Genomic DNA, 22,209 nt, shown 5'->3' on the forward strand with positions numbered 1-22,209 from the left:
ATTAAATGAAACCTGGAACAGTTGCTTTTGTTCCCAGAAATCTTCCTTCTATGTGTTTTTTTTTCTGAGCTTCTCTATAACATGGTGAGTGGTTCTTCCTTTAATTAGAGTGGTATTTACTGTGGAGTCAGCCATTGAATGTGGGGTCAAAGCCACTGTTGTAAAAATTAAGGCCGTGGATTTTGGATTAAACTATCAATGAATTGGCAATGTCTATGGAGTCACAATGACTGCACTTTCTAATCTTTTCTAGAGTGACTGTTAAGTCACTGAATCTGAAAGAGCTTTAGCCCACAGGCATTAAGAATTAAAAAAAAAAAGTCTGCTTTCTGCATGCCTCCAGTTGTAATGCTCACAACAGCAAGGAACAAGAATGAACTTTCTTAACAGAAGCAGAAACACTATTCTCATCACAAAAAATGTTCCACTTTATATCTCCTTCTTCCAGACAAACTGATTGTGTTGTCTTTTTTAATGTATCACTTAAGGAATGAAGTTAAAAAACTGAAAACAAATCAAACAAACTAATCAAACAAACTCTCTAGTACACATAAAGGACATTTACCATGTATTTTCATAAAATAAAATGCATCACACAAGAATATGTCTTACCATGGTATTACAAGATTTCATTATAACAGGGTTATACGTGGGATTACATGTCAGTTTTGGCAGATATGGGCTGAAGGGGGAATGAACAGGGGGGATGATGGATGCTGGCCCTGGGTGGCTGGTACCGCCCCTTTGGTCGCCAACTCTACACAGTGGCAAAAAAGGAAATAATAGTTTGATTAAAGCAACTCTCCTTTATATTTATATTTATGCATTAGTTTTTTCTTACAATTGATCTACTCTTTATTTGGCTACTTATATTGTTTTATTAATATTGTTTAGCTTTTATAACATTACCATTTATCATAACTATTATCTTTTTTCTGTTTATTGTACTATTCTATTTTTTTTCATTTATTTATCACATATAACAAGCACACTCTTTCAAAAATATTTTTGCATGTTTTGTCTTGTCTTTTCAACGAATTGAATTTTTGTTGACTTCCTTATTCACATCTCTATAACAACCAGAGGAAAAATTAAATTCAATTCAGTTTATTTCTATAGCGCAAATTCACAACACATGTCATCTCAAGCACTTTACAGTTCACCAGATCATGCAGTCAAATTGATTCAAAGTTTTCTATCTAAGGAAAACCAGTTGATTGCATCGACTCATTGACTTGAATGCAATTCCTCATACTAAGCATGCTTGTAGCGACAGTGGAGAGGAACAACTCCCTTTTAACAGAAAGAAACCTCCAGAAGAACCTGGCTCAGTGTGAGCGGCCATCAGAGGAACAACAATAAATAACTATTTCAGAAGTAAACATAAAAAAATGTTTTCTGATCTAAAGATTTTTTCCATCGCCAGCTGTAAGCGGATTAGTAGAGGCATGCCCTCCACTGCAAACAAGTAAATCAAGAGTACTACCTACCTGCCTGCCTGCCTGCCAGGGCTCTACTTTCCAGTAAATTTCTTACCAAGTTCAAACGGCTCAAGAAAACTACCAAGAAATCCTGGTTCGTTAAAAGGTTCCTGGCATGGAAATGTGCTTGTTGATCATTGAAACAATGGCGACGGCTGTTTACAAGTAAAGTCACTGGTCCAGATATTTTCTAAAACTTCAACACCCTCCCAGCCCATACGCACCATACAAAATTGAGCAGTATGGAAAGTGAAAAATATGCTACACAGACATGACATGGTGGGATGTTCCACATAAATAGCTTAATTTCTCCCACATATCAAGTTTTTCAATACGCCAGAATGTTTTTTAAGGAATCTCTATCAATTTTCATCGAAATTCATGAAAGAAAATCAAAAAGTGCCCCAAGCTTTGGACCCAGGCGGCTCTTAAACGTTTACTTAACAAAGTGAATAATTTCAAGCAATGATGTAAGTATCGGTTAGCTAGGTATAAACACTTAGCCTCTAAAGGCCTTGTGTTTTCAGTTCAGCCTCTGCTGTTTACTTTGCTTTTAGCCATTGGCAGAGATCTATATTTATAGTTGGTGTTGGTCTTTGTCAGAGGGATCTCTAAAACCAGAAATATGATAAATAATGATGCTTTAAACTAATGTTTACTGAAGCAGTATCTTGTTCAGTTTGTGTTGAGAACATGGATATCAGACCTCGAACTGAAAACAAGACAAATAGATGTTTGGATAACTGAAACTGTGTATGAGCACGTAGATAAGAGATGGTTTATGTTTCAGAGGGTAAAATAAAAAGCAATATCCAATTATGCAAAAAGTAAACGTTTTAATAAACAATGTGTCAAATTACAGATCCATCAGATGCCATGCCGTTTTATACAGCAGCATGAAATGGAAACCGAATCCTAGCTGGACCAACCAGGCTGAACATTTTTTTTTTATCAAGAAAACAAGGAAAAATAAGCTTCAGCCGTTTTATTTTTTATTCTCTTACCTAAAAGTGTGTTGCATTTTGCATCTTTCCGATTTCTTTTCTCCATGCAGCAGTGTCCAAAGTTAGGTCACAGGCTGTGCAGACAGTGAAAACAGACATGACAACTCGCTGTTGACTTGAAAGAAGCCAAATGAGGCACACATGCTCCATTTCTCACTGCATTCAAGAAGCACTAGACCAGCCAGGAAAAAAAGGAGTCATACCAGATTTAAAGCCAAATAATTTCATAGGGGTCAGGAAAAAAGGCTCCCTGTTTTTTTTTTTTATTGTAAGATTTAATTAGAGGTTAAGTTAATCTTTGTCAGTTAGATCCATAAGACTATTTTAATACATCTATTTAATAAAAGCAATAGCTGCTTTAAAAAGGATCTGTTAGACTTGAGTGTTTCGCCAGTGATAACAAGAGAATTATTTCACCTTTAGTGAAAAAATCTTTGGTTTTAGGTTTGTTTGGTGTTGTTGAGCTCCTGGATATGATAAGTCACTCCTATTTACTGTGACCATGTTAATCTATCACACATATTCTTCTTTCCTTCTTAGCCTCTGTCTCAAAAATTCCCCCCTTTTTTGTGTCTCTGTAAAAGGTACAAGACGCCAGAGTGTGACGAAGGTGCACGGTCTCATGCCGCAGACACAGAGGATCCATTCAACGACAGACCCTTGCAAGGTTCCCTTCCTCTTTCACACTATTTGCTTTGAGCTCAGTGTTGGATTAACTTTTTCTGAGGTTTCAGAACTGATCAGGAGCCAGACTAAAATTTTAGATAGTAATCTACTGAGCAAAAGTATTCAAGCCCCTTGAACTTTTTCACATTTTAGATTTGTTCTGAGTCTGCCTTCCTGAACATCTTTTTCTTCAATACTTCTCAAAAACCTTTATCTACCTCGACAATCCCGACTTGCAGGTGTAGCAGAAAGGAAACAGAAGTTAGATTAGTATTAAAACAGACTTTTTAAAGACATAATTCATCACAGTTACGGTATGTAGGAAATTAGCTCAGAAAATAGATTTAAATAGTTTGTAATAATCCAAATATCTTAAATAACTGCGGCGATGTCTACTTTTTCTTTTATTCAGTTCAATTGAATTGATTACATTGCCCCAATTCACATCAGCTGTCATCTCAAGGCGTTTTATAGAAAAAATTCAATCAAATCAACCATTAAGATTTTTTTTTTCAAATTAAGATTTTTTTTAAGTATGCAGCCGATAGTTTGGCTGTTGCAGATTCTCCTACCTGAGCTGCAGATTTCTCCAGCTTCTTCGAGTTTCTCTTTGTTGCATCTGATTAATGCTGCTATTGTTCAGCCTGCTAGTTCAGTCAGATGGCCTGTCTGACTGTACATAACTGTGACCTTACCCTGTTCTATAATGCTCCACAACTTAATCCTTGACATTTTTTGTGTGCAGTTAACGACATTTCTTGTTCACTAATGTTTTTTTAGCAATCTCTTTAGGCCTTTACAGATCAACTGGATTTATTTAAGATTATATTAAACTCTGCAGAATTGTATTTCTTAATTGAGTGACTATTGAAGGCAGACGGTTGCAGCGTACAGTATATATATATAAAACAATCTAGTTAGAAATACTATAAATAAGGCATTTGCAAAAAAACGGCAAGAAAAATATCCAAAAAATAATTAAATACCAAAGAACAGTAATCAAAAAACTACATGACTAAATAATTCAGTGGCTCCGGCCAGTAATATGCCGTGCCATTTGCTGGCGAGCCACCGGAACTGCTGCAACGAGCCTTACGTGACGGCTTACGTGATGAAACAAGTTGGTTGCATTACCAGACTTTGTTTTTACCGGTTTCTTGCAAGTTTTACAAATCACTGTGGTTTATTTCTGTCAGACTGGCGAACTAGTAAAACCTTGTTTTGGGACCCTTTCCTCCGCCGCTCTTTGCTGCGACATATTCACCTGCCTTGTGTTGTGGTTTGAGAGGGCTGCTCTTTGTGACACCGTGCCTGGGTCCGCAATTACGATTGGTCGAGAGGAAGTAGTGACTGTAGCATCAACTAATATGACAGATCAATTTGTTAAATCTAAACATTGTGGTCTTCATTATTTCATAAAACCGTGTAAGATGTGAACCTTTAGGAACAGACTTTTTGGGGGAGTATTAAAGAGGTAAAATTAATAAGAGAAAAAAAGTCCTAGGTCAATAAAGTAAAAAAAAAAAAAAGTGATAATGTTATGAGAAAAAGGTCATTATGAGAATTAAGAGGGAACATTTCCAGAATAGTCACAGTTTGCAGAATTATTTCACTCCTGGTGTAATAAGGCCAGGTTAGATTATGTTAAATATTTTTATTCTTTAGGAGAATAAATTCAGGAGAATGAAGCTAAAGGGATACGAAAATAAACTTGTAATATTACAAAAACAAAAATACTATGAATACAAAGTATATTCAGAGATTAAAGTCCCTCTGATACTGTTTAAGTGACTGAGTAACTGCAGATTTGCCACATTTAAGATGGCGGACTCTCTGACGCATTGCAGCATATAGGCAGAATCCACCCAATGACGCATCTACTCTTATATTATGTCTATGATGTAGCCCACATTTTATTCTGACAAGCCATGAATAGGGAGGGAAAGTGAAAACCAGCGCCCCAAGTGGTTGCGCTCCTATTGAAGAGCAGCTCAAGTTATGTGAAGCCAAATCAGCGAAGTTATCCACCAAAAATATTTTTCAATGTGTATACAGTAATAATCTTCTAACTGTGAAAATGTCAGGCCCTATTTTGCCTTATTTAGAAAAAAAAAAAATCGAAATTGCTCCTTTTGTTTCATAAATGGACCACAAAAAAAGTCGTGTGACGTTACTCACTGTAGCATGATTTGTTTATTAGCCTGGTTAGCATGGACAATTACTGAGTCGAAGCACAACACCAGTTATCAGACATAAAGGTAATCACCATGCAGTTTACATCATGCTCCGTTATTACAAAAATATGCCAGATAAGCGCCCAAACCTGTGACGTCACATGCAACTGTAGTTCACCATGTTAAGACAAAAACGCCAAACCATTCAACTGATCCTAAAAATAAGGTATAACCACTAGAAGCAAAAGAGGTGACTCCAGTGGCGAACATATGGAAGGCACTAAATTAGATCCCCATATGCAACGAGATATAGTTTTTCTAAAAAAAAAAAAAATCCCATCCACTCACTGAGCTATATAATACACTGGAGTGCTGATTTTGCCGAAAAACTGAAGTCACTGGCCGCCATCTTGCTACTCCCTAGTCTCACAGAATCCCATAGGATTTGGTTGCAACAACAAGCAATTTCCTGGCTGTGTGAAAACGTTTCACAGGTAATTCTACAGTCAGTGGATGTACTAACACTATCAACTACTAGGAAATTAGGTTCTAAAATATTTTACATGTTATTCATATTAAATATATATATAAATATACAAAAATATTTATTTACATATATGTGTATATATATATATATATATACAAAAATATTTATTTACATATATGTATATACATATATATATATATATATATATATATATATATATATATATATATATATATATATATATATAATGCAAAATATTTCAGCACATGAATTTCTCAGTACTTGATAGTTTTAGAACATAACATAAAAGTATATGGCATTTGACATTTTAAAAGTTTTAAGCACCCCCTGAACATGAGAAAATCCTCGTTATTCGATGCTGTAGCGCACATATTTCCTAGTTACTGGGGGGAAATATGGAGTACCAATATGGCGGCTGGTGGCTTCAAAGTGACTCGTTCTAACAGCTGGCGATTAGCACTCCAATGTATAATATAGCTCAGTGCATCCCCTCTCTGCATGGCTTTGGATGAGGTTCATGCACTAAAATAGGCTATCATAGGCTACTGTAATGGCATAAACATGTTCCATTGATCTACGTTAACACCGCAAACGACATGACATCAACAAAACACATTAGTAGGGTTAGCCTATTTCTAACCCAGTCAGTCAGACCACCTGTTACTCGAATACAAATAACATTAATGAAGTTCAACATATTCTTGCAGCCCACATCACATAACATAGCCTACCTTTTCGTTTTCGAGTTTCTGAATAAACTCTTCGCTGACACCTCTATCTTTCAAGAAGTCCCTCAGGCTACTGTACTTTTGTTAAGGGTTGTAAGCTGTGCTGAATACAACAAGGACTCTCCAAACTTTTTAGACAGTTTTGAAAATAACTGAAAATAACTTTCATTTTCCTTTTTCTTTAATGCTATCTGCTACTCTGAGCTGGTCTATCACATAAAAACCTAGTTAAGGAGTATGTGACATCATGACAAAAAGTAGGACGTTCAAGTGGTATGAATACTTTTGCACTTACTTTTACCCCAAAGAAATTATATAAAAAAAACATCTAACATGAACATTCATGTTAGATGTTTTCTGAAAATAATTTTGGTTACATTAAATTTGATGCAATAGTTTAGAATCTTATGAGTTTAAGATTCATGTATAATTAACATGTTACATTGTCGTGGAAGTTTGGCATGCTGCCTAGAAATGATTTTGCAGATGAGCCAACAAAACCCCAAAGTGATTTCTACAGAACTCTCTCTTTCTTACTTATGCTGCTGTCTTCACTGCTCCGTTAACTTTCCCCCAATGTTTCTCCAGTATTTAGGGGATGCATTGTAACTCATATTTAAATACCCATCTGGTGAGTTTACAGAGTCGAGCATACTCCTGACTGTGAAGCAGATGTGTGGCAGGTTTTATGCAAGGTGCAAGTTTTGTGGGTTTGAGTTGATAGGGGCTGCAGGGCCAAGGGGGCGGTTGAGGGTGTTGAAGACATTTTTATGTACTGTAGAAGGATTTTTCTTAACCACCACAACAAAACCAAACTACTTTGCACAGAAATCCAAATATTATCTGATTTGTTTAAATTACAGTCACAAATTTCAATTGATTTTATGAATTAAATAAACCGATAGGAGGGGATAATTTTGCAGCTTACCTATATAAATTAAACTGGCAAGGAGAGCATCAGGCAGAATTGCAGCGAAATTAGGGAGGACAACAAATATATTAGAGAGTAAGATGTGGTTGGAAGAGACCACAATGAAACTTTTTAGCCTATGAGCCTAGATCCGACATTTGATTTATTTTAAATCATGATTTATTTTAAAACTTGCAAAATTGCACACCCTCCTAAACACACTTTATTTATTCAAATATAAGAAAATTTGATTAGGTCACTTTCACCATCATAAGAGGCAATGTTTATACCAATTTCTGTATGTAAAAAAATATATATTCTAACCTTGCCCAAGCTCAGAATACTCAGTAAGCATTAGAGAAAAAAAGGGGGTAAGGAGGGGATGATGTCCAGTTTAGTTCGGCCTGGGAAACCAGTCCACTCATCCAGGAAAGGAGGGGACAATGAGGGGATGATGTCTTCTTCAGGGAGACTGTCCACTCATCCAACAGGTAGCTCTTGGAGAGACTAGGTATTCTGACGAGAAACAACTGAGGCGGATCTGCAGGATTTAATTTGATCACTTGCAGCACCTTTGAGAGGACGTCTTCTCAGGGCGGCCGCCAATACAGTAGCTCCATAGCAATAGCAGTAGCTGCATAGCTTCCAAAACGCGACCTAACCAGTGGGGCGTGGTTCAGCACTTCGCAGTGACACATCGGCAAATAGTAGTGGGGCCCGGGCCGTTCTTTTGGTGGCAAATGAGGGTCAAACATTCGGAAGAACTGGATAGTGTCTGCTTCAGCATGCGGGTTCGCGATGAAAAACATTGTGTTCAACTTGGTTTGTCAGGAAGTAAGCACTATGTTCACTATGTTCTCAGTTCTCTCTGAATCTCTTGCCACTGAGCACAGACTTTCCCGCAGGAAAGGTGACTATGTAATGTGGCTTCAGTTGAAGACCGATGTGTCTAACCCTTTAGACCTGAGGGGCCAATGGGCAAAGAAAGAGAAAAATGGGGGAGTCCGATCCTTAAATAATCTCTGTCGCAGGGATGTGACGTTAGGGGGTAGTCGCTCTCACTTACATTATAAGACATTTGTTCTTCAACGCTCCCAAAGCTAGCTGCATAACTTGGACCCTTTAATATACAATGGTAAGACCATATCTCCTGGGATAAAGGGTTTTGATCTATCAGCCTTAGTCGGTTGAAAAGTTATTTTAACTTAAATCCAACATTTTAATACTCATAAGGAAGCAGTTAAGTGTACATCATAGAAATTGATACCAAGGACACAGTAGGGCCTGGCATGACGGTGCCATTCAAAGTGTGTTAAATACTGCCAGAGGTTCTTTACTGCCCCTAAACAGAACTATGTTGCAAAGTCATTGACATTTTGCCCCTTACCTGTAAGCTGTGTATATTGGTTTGTGCTTCATAACACCCCAATTTCATGCTTGGATTAAGGCACAGCAAGGCAGGACCTCTCAAAGCTTGTCCTGTTGTTCAAAATGCTAATTGGAATCACCTGGAAAGTGAGCAAAGGCATTGAATTCATACAAGTCTCAGTAAACGACACAAACCACTATGAATGACTGGGATGTCACAAACCCTTTGAAGTCATGAGCTTAAAAAAAGTCTGATAGCAAGAGAGATAAGGCTTAAAAGAGACTAAGAAGAACATTAGCTTACTGTGCAGCTGTGTTTGAACTTACCCTACAAGAGACACAATTAAGAGGGAAATGTTTGCACAGGTTAAGCATGCTGTTAAAACCATACATCTGGGCAATTAAAAGGAGCTAACCGAGGTGTTCGGAATTATGTCATAAAAGTTAACTGGTCTTCTCTGCTCAACAAAGCTCCCACGTCTCTCCATGTGCATCGGCTCTGTTTCTGTTACAAAACCTCTCAAAAAGAGCCAACAATGTTGTCTGCATTAGAGGCTATAGTTTATGAACCTTAAGCTCTAGCTGAGACCTGTACCCTCACAAATAGCATTTAACAGATGGGCCCTATTGTTGAGATCCGTCCTGCTGATTCACTGCTATGGAGGATTTAGAGGTACATCAATTTCGCTGCACCACAATTACTCAAATTAGTGGTAACTTTGATGCTTTGTTGTTTTTTTTTTTTGTCTTTGATTTGCACTAGGCTGCCCGGAGGGAAAGAAGGGGGAATTCATTACAAGCTTGTTAGACGCCCTTACAACCGACATGGTGCAAGCCATAAACTCACCAGCCCCCTCAGGTGGTGGGAGGTAAGACAAAACTAAGAGCAACATAATGATGTCCTTATATTTTGATGCACAACTTTTTGTATTTATACTGTTCGCTATTCACCTGTGTGTAATTCTATATAGATAATATTTTAAATTAGTAAATCATGTGCTCACCTTAAAATACTTAATGCTTTCATGTGTCCTTAATATGTTGTGATAATAAACAATAACTGCTTGCATGTTTTTAATTGGCAATCTATGTTTGAACTATATGTTCTGATTTGAAGAAAGGTTTAAATTTAGCCTTATTTGAGTATAGGCTGCCTTCTCAAATTGAGGCTATAGCAGGATAATGTAGTCAGTTGCCAATTAACCTAAAAGTTATGTATTTGGACTGTGGGAGGAAGCCACAATACTCCAAGAGAACCCACGCATGCACGGGGAGAGCATGCATATTCAATGCAGAATCTAACCTGGACAATCAGTGTTTAAAAATGTTATATATTTGTCTGATAACAAAATGTATTTGACACTGTCAGATTTGCCATAAATATGACAGAAAATAAACAGCAACAGAAACTAGTAGTTTTGCCTCATGTTTACATACAGTCCACTGTGTATTTCAAGTTCTCCCTCAATCCATTTCTAGGTTTGTTGAACCTGATCCCAGTCACACTCTGGAGGAAAGGGTGGTGGATTGGTACTTTGCCCAGCTGGATAACAACGGTAGCAACGATATTACCAAGAAGGAACTCAAACCTTTCAAGAGGTACCTGAAGAAGAAAGCAAAACCTAAGAAATGCGCCCGCAAGTTCACCGACTACTGTGATCTGAATAAGGACAAGGCTATTTCGCTGCAGGAGCTGAAAGGCTGCCTTGGTGTCAGCAAAGAGGGTAAGACTATAGGAGGTTTTCTGAGGAAGAGTACTTTGAGGTGTCTACGTTTTATTGATAAAGATTGTTAAGATTTAGTAATTTGTGTTAATATATATCCTATTGGAATTACTTTAGAAAAAAAAAAGCATAGAGTAAATTATTTCAATTTCAGTGGCTTATTCTACAAAAAATACAAACTTATTTGATTAAGTCTGTGGAGAGAAAAAAATAATGCTGAGAAAAAAACTTTTATCAATAGTTGCAAACTTATCGCAAAAGGAGTTAATTTTATCTTTTACTCCAATATTTGGCAAGACTGAATCATACAAACACAGAACACAGCTCTGTCTTATAGCATCATCTGTTTTGATCACCCAGAGCCCAAGATGCCTGATATACTCTTATCTTCACTTTACTCCACAGGATTTAATCAGGATTTACATCCAGAAAGTGTTGTGTTTTAGCCTTATTCCAAATGTTCTCAAAATTTTTAACCCAGTACCTCATTATTAAAATATGAAAAGAAATAGAGATTTTTTCAAAGTTATTGCAGAAGAAAAACTAAGAAATCACATTTATGCAAGTATTCACAGCCTTTGCTCAGTACTTTGATTACAGTATCTATCTTTGGTAGTAGTTAAGTTTTTCTGAATAAAATGCCATGGAAAACAATAATGATATGATGCCATAAGATTAGGGCTGCCATCTTTAGGCATTTAGGCCTTGTCTGCACATCTGAGGCTCCATAATGTTGGAAGGGAGACATCTGTGCTTAGCTCTTTCACATCTCTTCACAAATGCTCTTTGGGTCAATGTCATGCTTAAAAAGTTATCCGTCACTCCAGACTGATGTCAAGAGAGCTCTGGAGCAGGTTTTTTACTCACCGTGTCTCTTTGCATTGAGCAGTCTGCCACTTACTTCTGCTAAAAAACATAGCCATGTAGGGATGATGGTGGCCTGGTGATGAGCAGTGCCTGGTTTCCCTAAGACATGAACCCTGGCATTCACACCAAAGACTTCAATGTTTGACTGATCTGACCAGATGTTTCTCATAGTTGATGGACTGCCATGTGCCTTTTATTAAGGAGGTGCTTTTGTCTGGCCATTCTACCATTAATTGGTGGACTGCTGCAATGAATATTCTTCTGGAAGGTCCTCTCTCTTTACAGAGACTAAGGCCCTTCTGCTTCCTTGCTCAGTTTTGAAAAAAAGCCAGCGCTAGGAGGAGTTTTGGTTGTTCCAAACAGCCATTATGCTCCCTGAGACCCTCGAAACATCTATCTGTATGCATTCCCAGACTTGTTTTTTGCACTCTGACATGCACTGCCAACTGTAGGATCCTACAGTATATAGAAGTGTGTGTGTTGTGATTTTTTTTCAAAGTTGTACTCCAATAATTTGTAATAAAGCTGTAACATAACTAGGATAAATGAAAAATATTAGTGAAAAAAAGTGAATATCTTCCAAATGTACTGAAGTTCGATGGTTGATTCTGCTATGCACTTAAACAAGATGCCAGGATCTTTGGAATAGAAATTGGAAGTACCTTTTAATAGTTGTTTTTTTTTTTTCCTGGAAGTTATTCCTTTCACCTTTTATCAACCTTTATTGGTTTTCCCTGACCGTTTCCACAGCTGAATCAAAAACAGAAGCATAGATGATGAAAGGGTAACCTCTCACCCCACACTAGTGTCTAGCAAGCTCTCCTTTATTGGTGGAAAATGTCAAATACACTTCCATCAAGCTATAAACAACTGAGATTTCCAGCACCATTTCTACTCACACTACGGTTTTTTAGGTTAATAAAAGTTTAATGGAAATATGTTGCTATAACAGATTTTAAAGGGGTGTCCTCGTTATGCTCTTTTGTTTTTTAACCCTTCGGAGGTGAGAACAAAGGACGAGCAGCTGCGCTCAGCATAAAACCAGCAGTTTTTGCCATTATGTTAAAATAATTTCACAGTGTTTTGTGCTGTGAAACTATTTTACAATAAATTCAAATTTGGAGGGAGTTTGTAACATTTTGATTCTACTAGGAGTGGGGAGTCTCCCAAAGGAGCCTTAACTTTACAAGTAGCAGTGCCTTGTCTTCTTAAAATCTCTTATTAAACCACAATTTTATTTTATATTTTGGAATTGTTTCTTAAAGATCTCCTTCACAAGGGGCTGTTCCCCAAAGCTTCAAGGTCAGTGTTCCAACCAAGGCAAAGTTCCTGTTAAAGCACTGACAATATATTGTAAATTTCACATCTATACTTAAAAGCTTTTGTTTGGGATTTCTCCCAAACATCCAGTGTGTACACACAGTCATATTTGATAAATAGGAATCTGGGTTTCAAAGAGACTTGTCACATTAGAAGTACCCCTAAAAAATAACGACCTTTAAGCAGTTATTAAACACTTTTCATCAAACCCATTTTTTTATCTTTTTTTTATTATTATTGATCTGATGTAATGTTTTAATGTTCTTCGAGATGCAATGTAGTTTTATTAGTTGTTAATACAAAATCATCATAAATATTAGTAAAAAGCATTAGACTGAGGGACAAAGAGAAATTGAGCTTTATTTCAATTCATATTGACATTCTGGTTAACAAAAGGAGCCTGATCATTTGAAAGAAAGCTTGAAAAAACATTTCAAGCAGTTGACTGGCTAGATCATCATCAGCAAAATGAGCGACAGCAATGTTATGTCATGTATTTCACAATAGATGCTAAAGGCAAAGCAAGGCAAACTTATTTAAAGGTTCCCTGTTATTCTACATTTGAAAACACAAAATATTAATAATATACCCTCCAGACTATGTTTTTGTAGGAAAATTCTTCTCAGATTAGTCAGACAGCATGTACCAAAACCTCCTCATTCAGCCCTCCTCTGGACGAACTGTTTTGGCTTTCCACGACCCTGTCCTCGCGAAGGCCGCACCCCCCAACAACCCGCAACCATGACAACCACTTAGATTTTTTTGAAGATAGACTAGGCATGGGGAATAATACATAAGATAAAGACTGGAGCTTGACCGATGGGCTGTTAGATACTGCTCTGGACAGCTTGTTTCCCCTGAAGACATCATAATGGGCATGATTTTAGAACAGAGCATTTTGAGCACACATTAGCTAAGAGAGAAAGGCAGTAAGAGAGGGAAAAGTGTTTTTAAAAAAAAATCTATTTATGATCCTCATACAGAGGCTTCAGGACACACTTGAGTGTTACAAAGTCTTTATAAAGTTATTTTTGCATAATATGGAACCTTTAAATAACACATCTGAGTAGCAAGACTATTGAAAGTGCTGTAGATAATAGGAAAACTCACAGAGAACAGTTCATTGCAAGATAAGAAAAAATATATATATACTGTTTGTATGGTTAATCATAAAATGAAAGGAAGTTGAACAACAAACTAATAAATGCCACTCTCAAGAAATCTTTTTTTAATCATGATTTAAAGCAACTTACTGTAAAATCTCAGCACTTTTCAATTTGTTGGGAAATCCTTCCAGATTAGTGTAGCAGAATACTGTAACTAAATTCTGCTTTTCCATGATTGGTTCAGTTAATTACCGAGGCCTCTTAGGTCTTCTGGTTGCGGCCTATTTTGAATTGATACACTGACAAGTCTGTCATTTAAAACACATTAAATATTACAAAATAGATATAAAATTTTATAAAGCAACTTACATTTTTAAAACGCCCCAAATAATGTTATACCAAACCTTTTGTATTACCAACAATGAATGATGTTTGTATTAAGAACAACACTTCAGATTGACTAGTGATGAAGTTACTGAGTATCTTAATGTCACTAGTCAATCTGAACAAATACTTTGGAATAATACAGAAACATCATGACATCATGTAATCCTTACTGATGTTAGGGCTCATTATTCTTTTTTAATGCTTTTTGTAAAGAGCATTTCATATAATCTAGAACAATCCCACCTTCAATGCGTGTGGCAATACTGAAATTGCTAAAAACAATGATTACTTAACCAACTAACTAAAGGCCCTGGAATTAAAGGTTGATATTTCAATGAAGACAATATATAACTGTAAATTAAACTAGAATTTAGTTTGATGCTATTTACACCTTTTCAACTCTGGAGGTTTCCGCTTACAGACAGACGAGAAGTCAGACAGATTGATAAAATGCTCACTATGAAATAACAAAAATGTCTTATCTTTGCTTCCTTTTATTTTGTTATTTTTGCAGGGAGCTCATTGACAGCTGGCAGCCAAGGGACAAGGCAAGGGACAAAACTGTTCAGTAAGCAAACAAATATGCTATCATTAACACTGCTGAATACATTAAGCATATTTATACAGTCCTATGTGTATGTTCATATCATGACTTAACCCCCATTCAACTTGAATTGCAAGTATATGGACAATGAAACCACAGTGAACCCTTAGTACATCGGTAAATTAATTTTATTTTTTTTAATAATCACATGTATTCTAACAGTTTTTTGATCATTGTCATTCAGCTACACATTAAAACTGTGTGCTAATCAATCTTTGATATGACATAAGATTATTATGCCTTTTTTAACCATTTGGGAATGCCCAGATGATAGATTTAGCCTCTTATTGGTCAGTTAACAACCAAAATCAAGTAATCCTTTAGGAAGAAAAGTAGGGATCTTCACAATTCGAGTTAATCCGTAGAGACATTTTCAAGATGCTTAAAGATTCAAACTTAGGTTTTTGAGATACCTGAAGATGCAACATTAGTTTTTTCAATTAGCCTATATACTATAGGAATGTTAAGTGTTTGTCTTGTTATGGAAGCAGCAGCTCTGTGTTGAGGAGAAGAAATTTAGGTACTTAAAAATCCTAAATATATGTGCTAATCCTGGAACAAAGGCATGGGAAGATGGCAAGACACTGTCTTTATCCACACCGAGTACTGTACTGGAACAGCCTCACCGACCAATCAGCAAGGAAGAAGTCAGTACTTAAATCAGGGAATAACATTTCAGCATTTGCAAATGCCCTTTAGACACATATTATTTGGTGTGATGAAAATAGAGGTTTTTTTGTCTGGATATTGCGATCTTTGCTTCATTTACATGAAAAAGGTTAAAGCTTGAAAAGTCTGAGGAAACCATCTCAATTATACACTACAGGGGTGGATGCATCATACTGTGTTTTGTTCCAGGTGTGAGTGATACACTTCACAAAATAAATGTAAAGGAATGTTATAGTATGTGGAAATATTAAGGCAACAACTCAACATCAACCATAACGGTAAAGCTTAGGTATGTGGTGACTGGATCTCCCAAATGTATAATAACCATACAGTTAGATAAGTTATGAAGTGGCATAAAGACAACAATGTTCATGTTTTCAGTAGTTGTTTTCAAAGATGTGTGTCAGGCAACTTGCGAGCTTGATCCAGTTTTGGAAGGAGGAATGGGCCAAAATACCACAAATGAATTGGACAAAATCACCTGAGTAGGCTTGTTGAAAATGAAAAGAAAAATAAAATAAGTAAAAAAGAAAAAAAAATGTTTTCCTGAATTCAAGAGTTTACTTATCAGTCTATTTGTATTTTTGTTTGCCTTACTTGACAATTTCTTCTGTGATTATTACACTATATTTATAGAATTTATATGAATCTAGATATCTAGTTTTAATCTTAAATTGAAAACCATGTCTATTTTTACATACTTTTTTATTGTCACTCTTATGGTCATGTCATTGAGCACCTTAAAATATTGTGGAAAAAAACTGAAAAAAAAACACTTTGGTAAATCATCTGGTTTTTATTTACTAATCCTACTGTCAATCCGTTTGTTGTTTCCATCTTAAACTGTTACTACCGGTAATTGGAATGGTAGGAATTTTGGAAAATTCCCGAAAGAAGAACTGACAAAGGCTACAAACCAAAGAGGTTTTATTATCTTATTTCAAGCCAGTTTTTTTCCAGCTCTCCTACCGTCATGTCTTCATCATCTCTCAATTACTCACTCTGTTAGGATTCTGTGGAATTCATAGGCTGATTATTATTCCCGCCGGTGCTGCAGAGTCTGGCTACTGGGCCCACTCAGTGCCACAAAACACTGAAGTCATGTGTTTACCCTGGCTTTGGCCTGGATAGCATGGAGAACAGTGGTTCAAAACAGGCATAACGTCAGGGTATTCGGGAGTGAGCCACAGCAGCCAGAATAAACAGCCCCAGTAGTGTTGGAGCAGAGGAGTAGGCTCGGCTGGTTGTTTGTGCTATAGTCACTGAATCCTTCACTTACATGTTTAGGAGCTGGAAGTGAATGTCCTGACAGCTTTATATGGCTCTTATGGTACCACTCAGGTACACCGAGCTAGTGAAAGCTGTGGAGAGAGTGAGTTATGAAATAAGTAAAGGAGAGACAGAAAACGTGTGTGGAAGATGATGGAACATATGGCTCCACTCGAAGTTGACTAAGATAGACAACCATTGTGTTCAGGTATGCTTTGCTGCTCTTTAATGGCCTGGATCGCTTTAAGTCGAGCTGCTTTTACTAGGCCATAAATCTTTTCATGTCCTCTCGCAGCCTTTGAGATTCACAGCAGTGTTGTTGCTTATATATTTCCAATTTGCTCTGTGCTTTTTCCCTAAGATTTGCAATCATTTCAGACAGATTATCAGTACCTCCTCCCTCTTCATATACTGGCAACGGCAAAGAAAACAATCTGAATTCTATTAGTTTTAGTGAGGTGCCGGTACAGTAGGAGCTGACTTTAAAGAGACAGTATTCTCTTTAATTTTATCTTATGAACCTTGTAAATAATTAGTACAAACTAAAATGTGCTCATAGCATGTTTTCTGATTTATACAATGAATATTTCTGAAATGAATGTGTGGACTTAAGTAAAAGGCATTGCAACCCTATATTTTGACTTGGCTAAAGTTGGTAGAACTGCAGAACACAAACGGGTCTGTGCCAGAATTATAGTTTATCTTCCAGAACTAATCCGGCACATCCCTGAAACTTTCCCAGAATTAATCAGCTGTTTTCTTGGAACCTTTCTTGAATTTACTTTGTGAAACTTACCAGGTACTTTCCCGGATTTTTTATTGCACTTTCAGAGATGAAGAACCAGAGAAGGCTGTTTATTTTGTTTACCACATTTTAACAATAGGACAATCTTAAATGCTGTGGACTACAACTTTGACTCATAATCATTCAGTTATAGTTTAAATTAGAATAGTCAAAAGCAACTCTAAATAAAAAGAGTTTTAGGATTGATTTAAAGCAGTGATTCTTCAAATGGGTGACGCCTATTTTGCAAAGGGGGCATGGTATATTTGAATTGCATAAAGTATTACATATATATAATTGAATAAATTGAGATATATTACATAATAGAAAATATATACTGACAGTGATGTTGTATTCTATTACACAGTAGATTTAACAAACCGAAAATACTTATATCTTTAAGGTGGTAGTTTTGTTTTTTAAAGGAGATTGTAGTTGACTTGGGGGATATGAGGGATGACTTTTCGTAAACCTAGGGGGGCCCAGTAAGAAAACCTTGGGAACTATTTAAAAGAACTAAAGATTTTAGCACCTTTTGTAGACTTCTCTGAGGTTTTTCAAATATGTTGAACTAAAAACTTTCCTCCATATTTGGTTTTGTTATGTATATGCAGAACATAAGATTTCTAGGTGTTAATACACTGACAAAAAATCTGGCATGTTTTTTTTTTTTTCTAAGCCATTCAGTGATTTATAGATTAAAATAAGTACTTTAACATCTATCGTCTTAGATATGACGAGTTGGTTGATGGACTTATGAGCTGAGGTGATGTGCTCCACTTTCTACATATTGGTGAGGTTGCAGGCAGCACTCTGGAACTGCTGCTGTCTGAATGATTCTTTGATTTTTGTGCAACCCTTGAAGACATCGTTAGAGTAATCAGTTTGACTTAAAATAAAAGCATGGAGGAGTTTTTCAGGGTCCAGCAAGGACATTTATGCTTTAATTCTGGAACTGTTCTTTAGGTGATAAAAGGCAGACATTGTACATGTCCCTCTCATCCTCTGAAAGTTCAGGTATAGGTGGATATTTTCTACAATTTAACATGTAGTTTCCTATAACTTTCAAAAAATCCAACAGCTGGATGTTAATAAATCTGAGTTTACTTTCTGAAACATATGAGGAACTTGTAGAGCTGTCATGGCACTTACCAGATACTTTCACTGAAATTAGAGATCATTTCTGGAACATCAGCCAGGTACCTTGATGGATTTACTGGAAGTTTAGGTACCTGGATCTAGTTCAGTACTTTTTAGGAACTTGGAGGTAAAACTCCGGGAGTTGCCTTTTATTGTGGAGAACCTATCATTTAGTTTCTTGAAACCTCTTGAGAGAAGTAACCAGATGTTATGAAAGTTCATGGAAAGTTCCAGAGATGGCTCAGTAGGCTCCAGGGAATTAACCAAAAGAGTCCATAAAAATGTTACTGAAATACCTGTTAAATCCCAGAAAGTTCTTGGTAAGTTCTGGAAAACATCTTCTAAGTTCTGGAATGCAACCTCTGGAAATGTATTGTCCAGTCATTTTTATATAGATTAGTAAGAACAATCATTTTATGGTGTTTTTTTTATTTATTTATTAGAACTGCTGATTAAATGCTTTGGTCGTAAGGGTTGTGAGTGTCAGCATAAGCTCATAACAATCATTGGACACATCAAAGAAGGTTTCAGTGTGTTTAAGTGTGTTTTGTGTTCTCTCTGGCTCTGTCTGCAAAGTGGAAATAGAAGAATAGTGTTACTAAGTAGGCTTGGGACCTGAGCTGCAAGTCTGTTAGAGAGCCCAGACATGTCCTTTTAGAGCCAGAAAGCTCAGATCAACACATTCAAGGATAAATAGGAGCAGAAGTTGCAGAGAACATTTTAAGATGACAATTTTCTTTCTGAGATAAGTGCCTTAAAAACTAGTCAATTCTTTTTTTCACTAGCTATAATCTTTAGTAGGTTGTTGTCACCGTATACTGATGTTGTACAATTCCCAGCTCTCTAGCCAAGTGTTTTTACTGGCTGCTCCCAGGTGAGTCAGGACGATTTGGTGGTAGGCAGGATCTACTTTCAGGTCTTTTATCACAAGTGGGGCCAATGTGTCCAGGGAGAGGCTTGGTAGCTTTTTGTTGTTAATGGCAGAGATAATATCCTCAGTGACCGGGAAGAGAAGAGAAGGAGAAACAGTCAGAGCTCTGGAGCCTGGTAATTGCAAAGGCAATTCATGGGCACTAATATCACTCGGCCCTGAACAAAAGAGACAGTTATCTTAGCTAAAGAGAGAAAAAAGCATGACTTCAGTAGAAAGGGGTGTCAAAAATAACTGCATATTTATTATTATAACACAGCTTTCAATGTAAAAAGATCATGATGTGGATTTTTTAACTACATATAACAAAAAAAAAAATCAAAGCATCAAAGCAGAACTAGATACATCTTATACCTAATCATTCCAAAAATCTTTCCAGTAATTTCATTATTTAGATTTCAAGAAATAGCACTACATGTATGTATTTATTTGCTCAGTAAACTATTCAAAGGGGCTAAACTCTGACACAGCCATTTCATCTGTCACATAAGTAAAATAGCAGGCGCATTCCGTGTGTTTGCTTTTATGAATATGAGTTGATATTAACTACAGATGTTTATTTGGATCCAGTTACTTTTTTAATTCAGGTCGGGGGTATGAATTGGTTTAGTGTTGTTTGTTTGTTTAGTCTGTGAAACTGATAATATTGTAGCAAAGGATTTAGGGAGTTTGTCTGAATAAAGAAGCTACTTCAACACTGTGGTCAGTTAATAGTGTCCAAAGGGTAGGGATGCATACAGGATACAACATTGGTAATTATGGGTCATTAGCCATAACTAGCCTGGCCAGCCAGATGGACTTACACAGAGCATAAGTTAGTTTACTAAAGCTCAATACTCTCTGGTATACAACAGACCAGTTATAATGTGGGCAAATAATGCAACAGCATTTTTCTGTAACCATGACAGTCAAGATTACTGCTGCAAAAAAGCAATGTCTTAAATATGTCATTTGTTAAGTCACAAAGGTCTTTGTTTATATAATTAAAAACTGAACAACTGGCTGCCATAAGAGCTTTTCTTTAAAAACGGATGTTTTACTTCACGTACATGGATATAGTATCTTATTAGTTTTAAACAGATTTTGTTGACTGTTAGTTTTCATTACCAATTTTTATTAATTCTCCATATTTGGGATGATAGTAGATTAGGACCTAAGAGGGAAACTGGCTGGTTTGGTTTAGATTATTCTAATTCTGATTAACATATGTGTACTTGACTTCACAAACTAAGAACATTTTTTTCCCCCAAGCATTTTTGTCATTGTTGATTCATGAACTAGGAGGCTTGCAGTGGTTCAGATGAATGTAATGTCTTCTTCTTTTGAAGTGATGACAATATGTTGTCCAGAAGACCTTGGAAACATTAACTGTTGTTTATTCTATGTCCATTTTTGGATAATGGCTCTCGCTATGCCTTAGTGGAGTCTGAAGTTCTTGGAAAGGGCTTAATAAGATTCCCAACACAAGATCTTTCAGCCTTCTTCATGTTGTCAGACAGGTGCTGTCGAAATGACTTCATAATTGTACAGGCCATGCAGTAATTACAGTAAACCAATGCCTAAAACACAGTTAATTACAGGTAATTCATGATTGAACAAGGGATGCTATCCTTTTTCTGCATAGGATTTCCATGAACAGCTTTTAAATCTGTAGTAATTTAAAGCCACTGTTTAAATTACAATTTTGATGTTTTGTATAACTTCATTATTTTTTGTGGAATATTAACATTTACCTGGAAAAACAAAAAATATATATATTTTATGGGATTTATTATTTTTTATGCTCTGTAAACTTCATTCAGTTTTTTTAAATGTCCGCTACAGTAAAAAAAAAAAAAAAAAAAAAACGTCCCCCTTGTTTTCTTCATCTAACTGCAGACCACTTCAGTCCGAGTAACTCTTACTCTCCTTTGCCCGTTTCCTTCAAAAACTGGACTTTTTAGGAAAACTGCACAAGCACCACATCATTTTAGGGGAAATATTTTAAGTAATTATGGGTAAGATGCCAGTTGATGAAAACATCATGGCTGAACTTCAACTTACTGAGTGGCGTGAAAAGTGGTGTGCATGCAGAGAAAAATACAGAGGATTTCCTTTCTCTGCAGTTTGAAAAAAAGTATTATAACTATTATATATTAGAGTGACTTTGTGTATTTTGTTTGTGTGCAAATCATGTCTTTTGGTATTTTTATTTAGGAGTACCTGTAGTAGAGAGTCCAAAGGAACTGTGTAATACGTTGTTGGAGAATTAGCACCAAACGTACCAGTAATATTATTAAAATGTCAACATTATTTTTTGCAATGTATTCATTTTCTATGAGGAAACAGTTTGTGATCTTGGGGACTATGAGTTATTTTCTGTAAAGTAGAAACAACAACGATACTAAATATCATTTAAAGCCTCGGCTTGAAATTCTCCTGTTAAAGCGGTGGTATTGTTTCTGCTGCAGGATCTGCTCACATGGAGCGTAACCTCTGATTTATTGACTGTGAGATGAGATCTGATGCATTTAAGTTTAAACAGCAAACCTAGCTGTAAATACTTCACAGAAGCCTTTAGAGTAAAATC

General features: G+C 36.3%; 1 protein-coding gene across 1 annotated transcript in view; it reads left to right on the top strand.

The window, feature by feature from the left end:
* The window catches only part of smoc1 (SPARC related modular calcium binding 1), a 78,100-nt gene that overhangs the window by 49,891 nt on the left and 6,000 nt on the right, over positions 1 to 22,209 (top strand). The window contains 4 exon segments of the mRNA XM_038302708.1: positions 3,070 to 3,152; positions 9,603 to 9,708; positions 10,319 to 10,563; positions 14,758 to 14,811. Of these exon segments, the coding sequence (XP_038158636.1) occupies positions 3,070 to 3,152; positions 9,603 to 9,708; positions 10,319 to 10,563; positions 14,758 to 14,811 (488 nt within the window).

The sequence above is a fragment of the Cyprinodon tularosa genome, unplaced genomic scaffold (assembly GCF_016077235.1).
Source record: "Cyprinodon tularosa strain WSP-4 unplaced genomic scaffold, ASM1607723v1 ctg499, whole genome shotgun sequence".
Lineage (NCBI taxonomy): Eukaryota > Metazoa > Chordata > Actinopteri > Cyprinodontiformes > Cyprinodontidae > Cyprinodon > Cyprinodon tularosa.